At 44.2% G+C, this 7,160-nt stretch overlaps 1 protein-coding gene and 1 pseudogene across 1 annotated transcript in view; one reads left to right on the top strand and one right to left on the bottom strand.

Moving 5' to 3' along the window:
• On the bottom strand, window positions 1-1,376 carry LOC114030928 (annotated as a pseudogene).
• Window positions 1,377-1,867: 491 nt separating this feature from the next.
• LOC114030954 (cytochrome P450 1A4-like) overlaps window positions 1,868-7,160 on the top strand; it is a 9,821-nt gene continuing 4,528 nt past the window's right edge. The window contains exons 1-3 of the mRNA XM_027845916.1: window positions 1,868-1,872; window positions 2,147-2,378; window positions 4,338-4,500. Coding sequence (XP_027701717.1) covers window positions 1,868-1,872; window positions 2,147-2,378; window positions 4,338-4,500 — 400 coding nt within the window. The remainder of the gene's footprint in view (window positions 1,873-2,146; window positions 2,379-4,337; window positions 4,501-7,160) is intronic.

Genomic DNA, 7,160 nt, shown 5'->3' on the forward strand with positions numbered 1-7,160 from the left:
TTAAAAATCAGGGATCCCAGTCAGAGGAAAAACAGCTGCAAAGCTTTCCACTTTGTCTCTGATTGCCTTGATAACACCCTGATACTTTGCATCCTTCAAAAATTTCTTCTTGAATTCTTTCAAGCTGGCCTGGGGACCAAGGTCTTTCTGAATCTGCAAGGTCAGTTCTATTCCTTCATGAATGAAGTGGACTACTTTGTAGAAATCTTCTTCTAGTAGTTTTTGGGAGGGGAGAGCTGGGGTTCCTAGCCTCAGTCCACTAGATCTTAATGCACTTTCATCTCCTGGGCAGGTGTTCTTGTTACAAGCCAGAGAACAAGCACCTTCTCAGCTCTTCCTTGATCTGTGCTTTTGTTGCCTAGGTCCCCAAGGATGAAGTGGTTGTCAGAACCACCTGTTACTATGTGATAACCCAGCTCCGTCATGGCTACAGTTGGCAGCCAGCTGTTGCTGATAAGCCTCAAATTCAGGTGTCAAGTCTTGCTTCAGAGCTATAGCAATCCCTGCAATGGCATGGTTGTGAGGCACTCCCTGTAGTCCTGGGAAAACAGCTGAATTAATGAGTGACTCCAGATTGTATATCATATCTTTGCCTGTATTAGAGTCCACACTGCACAGTCCTTTCCTGTAGAAGATCATGCCAGCCTGGCAATCTTGAAGGGTTTTGTGTATGCTGGTGGTTACTATGTGGCAGTGTTCAAAGGGGCAGAGGATTACCTCAGCTGCTACCAGTCCGCTAATGCGGACCATGTCAGCCATAAGATATGTCTCCTTATCATCTGAAGTCTTCCACATGCAGGCATAGCAGCTGGTTCCTGGAATAGCAGCCGATTCCTGCAATGATCAGCTTTGGGTGGAAGAAGCAGGCACTTTCTTCTAGTTTGTCATGGTCAATATAGCCAGTATTTTGGTTTACCTTATAGGGCATGGAATCAAAAAAGATGGAGGAGGCAAAGACTTTCTTCTTATCTGTCACGAACCCATGGGTAAGGTGACCCCCATCAGGCAGGTCTAGACCCATAATCCTCCCATGTGGTTCCATCAGGGCTATGTACACTGTAAAATTCACAGGAGATCCTGAGTATGGCTGAACATTGACCTCCCCAGCTTTGTGGGTCCAGGCCATAGACCTGCAGAGTTCTCTTCTGACACAGAATCTCTAATTCATCCACAAACTGGGCGCCACCATAATCCCTCTGGCCTGGAAATCCTTCTGAACATGTATTATTCAAACAAGAATCCATGGCTTCCAGAACTACTTGGCTTGAAAAATTCTCTGAAGCAATCAGTTCCAACTCAGTCTTCTGGTGATTATTTTCCTTCTTAATGATTGCATGCACTTCTATATTATTGTCTTTCAGTGGCTGTGTCAGCATATTTGGAGGGGTGGCTTGCCAGAAGTTAAGATTATGGTTCTTTCCCTTGACTGTTGATGTCATGTTTCTGGTCTAAGGATTCCTGGGTGGGCACCAATCAGCAAATAGCAGCAAGATACATAAGCGTGACTTTCTTTAGTTTGACGCAAGAGAAGTTGGTTTGAGATTTATTTGTCTTATGTTTGTATCAGTTCTTGGTTTGTTGTGAATATTATGTTTAAAGGAATGCCTGGTAACAATAGGTACTAGATCCCCTGCTCCACAGACACAGACAATATCCTGCTGAGCAGGTTCTTAGAGCTCATCTGATATACTTTTCTTCTCACGCAAAGAAGAAATGGATGGCTCAGAGAGAGGGAGGGACTTAGTAAGGTCACAGCCAGTTAGAAGTCTATTCAGGGTCCTCATTTGACCCCCTACAGCCTCATCTTCCAGTTCTGAGATGCCCTAACCTCCAAGCCCTATTACTAAATCCTTCCCAAACTTCCACCATGGTGTTCTGAGACTCACAACTTCATCTTTAGCCTTTGACACCCCTTTAAACTTCCCCCATTTCTACTTTTACCCTCTGGGATCCTTAAGGCTCTGAGCCCACACTCCACTCAATCCGTCTCCCTCTGTGGCCTTCAGATTTGGCCAGGGGAGGAATGGGTTAGGCTTGAGAACATTGCATAAGAGACCTGGGATCAGTGCCAGGTGACAATTTCCACCCCCAGGCCCAAGCCTTAAAAGTCAAGAACAGCCTTATCTGAACCCCAATCCTGGCTCAGCATCTGCCCAAATCCCAGACAACACTGTAGTGAGGTCTCTGCCACCTCCACCGTGCTGGCCTCTGGGCTGCTGCTGTGGGCCCTATTCTTTTGCCTCTCTGCCCTGGTGGTGCTCTCGGTATGGAGACAGAGGAAAGCTTGCAGCAGCCTTCCGCCTGGGCCCACCCCTCTGCCTTTCATTGGCAACTACCTGCAGCTCAACACTGAGCAGATGTATGACTCTTTCATGAAGGTACTGAAGCTGGGGGTGGGATGGGAACAAGAGGGAGAAGATGCAGAGACTGAGAGAGGGAAACGGATTGAAAGAGACAGAGAGGCACAAGGAGTAAAGAAATAGAGAGACCAGGTGAGGAGGAGGCAGGTGCTCAGAAAGGCAGACAGGAGACCCATAAAGTCACAGAGACAGAGAGTGAAACAGATAGTCACCCAAAGTGGCAGAGATAGGGGGTGATGCACAGAGAAGAGGAAACAGAAAGGGAGAGACAGTAACAGAGGAGGAGACAGAAGTGGATACTAAGAGACACAGAGAGATGTACTCAGAGACATAGAGTGAAACAGAAACACAAGCAGCAAAGAGGCAGACACACAGACAGATATCTCGTGTGCATAAGCAGGTTCCAGTGTGGCTGGAGGGAGGCTCTGGGAGGGTCAGAGAGAAGGAGACATGGGGAAAGACAGAGAGATGGAGACAGAAAAAAAAACTCTCTGCTTCTTCCTATTGATTTGAGGAAGCTCCTTTCCTTTCTATAGTCCTCAGTTTCCCTCTCTGCAACATGTCCAGGTTGGGCTAGATGGTCTCTAAGGGCTGAGTTTTATCTTTTGGGAAAGAAGCTCCAAGAAAAGCACAGAACCTCTTTGTAGGGAGGGATGGGCAGAGCTGGGCTGCAAGAGAGGGATGCAGGGGGAATGGTGGAGAAGAGGCCAAGGGAGCAGGAGAGATGGCCTTGAGGGCCTGAGAGAGAGGACCCAAGGGAGAGGGTGGGGGATGGATAGATGAGAGCTTAGAGACATCTCTTGGCAAAAAAAAAAGATCTCTGTGCTCTCTCTCTGCCATGGCCACGGGGTTCATTAGTTTCTCATGACTCTGCACACTTGTTTAAGGAAGCCCAGTGCAGACGAGGGGCTTGGAATAGATATGCCCTACTCCCCATCCAAAAGGAGCACTCAAAAGACATTTTATTTTATTTTTTTTGTGAGGCAACTGGGGTTAAGTGACTTGCCCAGGGTCACACAACTAGTGAGTGTTACATCTCTGAGGTCAGATTTGAACTCAAGTCCTCCTGACTCCAGGGCCAGTGCTCTATCCACGGTGCCACGTAGCTGCCCTCCAAAAGACATTTTAAAATCCTCTTCCTGCCATCCCTGGATCCCTTCAAGTCTCAGCTAAGATCCCACCTTCAGTAAGAGGGCCCCCTCCTGTCACAGCCTTCTCTCTGTTGTTCATCTCCCATTGATCCTGTTGAGAGCTTGTTTCCACCTAGTTCTTTGTATAATTTCTCCCCCATCAGACTGTGAACTTGTTGAGAGCAAGACCTGCCTTTGCTTTCTTTTTATCCCTGGGGTTTATCACAGTTCCTGGTGCACAGTAGATGTCTAATAAATATGTATTTATTGCCTTGTCACAGGAAAAAAAAACAGAAAAAGGAGGAAAAAAGAGCAATATTGTTACTATTTTGTTAAACTTAAGATCATGGGTTCATGGATTTAGAGTTGGAAAGAATCTGACAGGCCATTGAGTCCAAAACCCTCATTTTGCAGATGAGGAAACTGAGGCAGATATGAAGTGATTTGCCCAGGGTCACACAGCTAATAAGTGTCTGAGGAGTGATTTGAACCCAGGTCTCCCTGACTGCCAGGCCAGTGTTCCATATGACAAGCAACATCTCACAAAAACATATGTGTAATTTATTTATTTAGATTTATTTTAAAAATATATTTATATATTATTTCTTTATTTATTTAAAAATGAATAAATGGAGCACAAGAGGTTTTTATAAAACTCCTCTTTGTCCTTTGTGTGTCTGAAATGTCTGTTTGTTACTGATGGCTAAGTCATAAATAGAAATTATTTAAAAAGCTGCTAAGTGATGATGGGTGAGAGGTTATCTTTCAGGGGAGAGAACTAAGAGGGAGGAAATCATGGAGCTTGGAGGCAAAATTCTGGTTATTCTGACTTCTCCATACCCTCCAGATTGGGGAAAAATTTGGGCCCGTCTTCACAGTGCACCTGGGACCAAGGACCGTCGTGGTCCTGACTGGGTTTGAGGCTGTGAAGGAGGCACTGGTCGACCAAGCAGAGGAGTTCTCTGGTCGGGGGGAGCAGGCCACCTTTGACTGGCTCTTTAAGGGATTCGGTGAGTGTCTTGGAAGGGACCCACACACACAACTGTCCCCAGGCCAATATGGCCTCCTCCAGGCTGCTGCTCAGGGTTCCTCCATGAACTACCATCTTCTGTTCCCTCCCCTCCCTCATCCCATCATTGCCTGTCTCAACTGCCTGCTTGTCTCTTTCTTAATCTATTTCTCCATTTTTGTCTCCCCATTTCTCTTCCATTCTCCCCATCTCTCTCCCTTTCTTGCTGTCTCTTGTGTCTCTTCATCTTTCTTTGTCTGTCACTATCTCGCCTATTTCTTGCCTATTCTTGTCTTTCTATTTATCTATCTCTTCATTTCATCTTTCAGCTTCTCCCTTTTCCTCTAGCTCTCTTTGTCTCTACATCTTTCTGTCTCTCATTTCTCTGCTGTCTCTCTTTGCATCATCATCTTCCTCTATCTCTCCATTTCTCTTTCTTTCCTCATATTCTTATCTCCCCAGTCTTTCCATCTATCTCTTAGTTTCTTTTTCTACCTCCCTATCTTTTAAAAAATTTTTTTATTAATTTATTTTAATTTATCAACAATCACTTCCATAAGCTTTTGAGTTTTAAATTTTTCTCTCCCTCCCTCCCCAAGATGGCATGCAATCTAATATAGGCTACACATATACATTCCTATTAAACATATTTTCACATTAGTGAGGGGCTGAGCCAAGATGGCAGAGGGAAATCAGTGACTTGTTAGAGTTCTCCCCCAAACCCCTCCAAATACCTATAAAAAATGACTCCAAACAAATTCTAAAGCAGCAGAACCTACAAAAAAAACATAGTAAATCAAATTTCCAGCCCAAGACAACCTGGATGGCTGATTGGAAAGGTATATCGCGCCAGGTGGGGAGAGGAGAGCAGGCCACGGTGACCCTGGAGCAGGCCTCAGAGGACTGAATCGTGGGCAGCTGTGGCGGTTTCCAGACTTCTCAACCCACGAATGCCAAAGACAACTTAGAAGGTGAGTGGGAAAAGTCCGTGACTGCGTTGAGAGAAGAAGCTAGGTCTCAGCCACAAGTCCAGAGCGTGCCCTTGGGGCAGCGGCTGCATCCTGAGCTTCTGGCCCACAGACTGAGGGGGAATCAAGTTGCTGATCAGAGGGAGATTGCAAGGATCTCTTTGCCAGGGCTGAGGCAGAAATCTCTTGCTTTGCCTGTGCTTGGATCTGAGTCGCAGTTCTGAGGGGAGGTCCTGGGGAGAGGAAGAGCGCTGGTGTGGTGGAGCTTGTTGTGGCGATGGAGAGGAACCACCTCGCCCCTTATCATAGCACCTTGGAAGAACTGAAAATTTTCAGGTCCCTAGAAGTATCTCTGAAAACAGCTGTACAAACCCCAGAAGCTTGGGACAGTACATTCTCCACGTTGGAAACAGACTCTTACCTTAACAAAGAGTTTAAAACTCAAGTAATTGGTTGGGATCATGAACAAGCAGCGCAAAAAGAGTCAGACTATATTATCTTGCTTTGGTGACAAAGAAGATCTACACATACAACCAGAAGAAGAAAACAAAGTCAAAGCTCCTACATCCAAAACTTCCAAGAAAAATATGAATCAGTCCCAGGCCTTGGAAGAGCTCAAAAGGGATTTTGAGAAGCAAGTAAGAGAAGTAAAGCAAAAACTGGGAAGAGAAATGAGAATGATGCAAGAAAATCATGAAAAGCAAGTTAACAGCTTGCTAAAGGAGACCCAAAAAAATACTGAAGAAAATAACACCTTAAAAAATAGCCTAACCCAAATGGCTGAAGAGGTCCAAAAAGCCAATGAGGAGAAGAATGCCCTAAAAAGCAAAATTGGCCAAATGGAAAAGGAAGTCCAAAAGCTTACTGAAGAAAATACTTCCTTAAAAATCAGAATAGAGCAATTGGAAGCTAGTGACTTTATGAGAAATGAAGACACGGTAAAAACAAATCCAAAAGAATGAAAAATTAGAAAACAATGTGAAATATCTCATTGGAAAAACAACTGACCTAGAAAATAGATCCAGGAGAGAGAATTTAAAAATTATTGGACTATCTGAAAGCCATGATCAAAAAAAGAGCCTAGACATCATCTTTCAAGAAATGATCGAGGAAAACTGCCCTGATATTTTAGAACCAGAGGGCAAAATAGAAATTGAAAGAATTCACTGATCTCCTCCTGAAAGAGATCCCCAAAAGAAAACTCCTAGGAATATTGTAGCCAAATTCCAGAGCTTCCAGGTCAAGGAGAAAATATTACAAGCAGCCAGAAAGAAACAATTCAAGTATTATGGAAGCACAATCAGGATAACACAAGATTTAGCAGCTTCCACATTAAGGGACCACAGGGCATGGAATATAATATTCCGGAGGGCAAAGGAGATAGGATTACAACCAAGAATCACCTACCCAGCAAAACTGAGTATAATTCTTCAGGGGAAAAAATAGTCATTCAGTGAAATAGAGGACTTTCAAGTATTCTTGATGAAAAGACCAGAGCTGAATAGAAAATTTGACTTTCCAATACAAGACTCAAGTGGAACATGAAGAGTTAAACAGGAAAGAGAAATCATAAGAGACTTACTAAGGTTGAACTGTTTACATTCCTGCATGGAAAGACAATATTTGTAACTCATGAGACCTTTGTCAGTATTAGGGTAGTTGGAGGGAAAAATTATATGTATATATATATATA

This window comes from Vombatus ursinus, unplaced genomic scaffold (genome assembly GCF_900497805.2).
Source record: "Vombatus ursinus unplaced genomic scaffold, bare-nosed wombat genome assembly UNPS02015030.1, whole genome shotgun sequence".
In the NCBI taxonomy this organism is placed as follows: Eukaryota; Metazoa; Chordata; class Mammalia; order Diprotodontia; family Vombatidae; genus Vombatus; species Vombatus ursinus.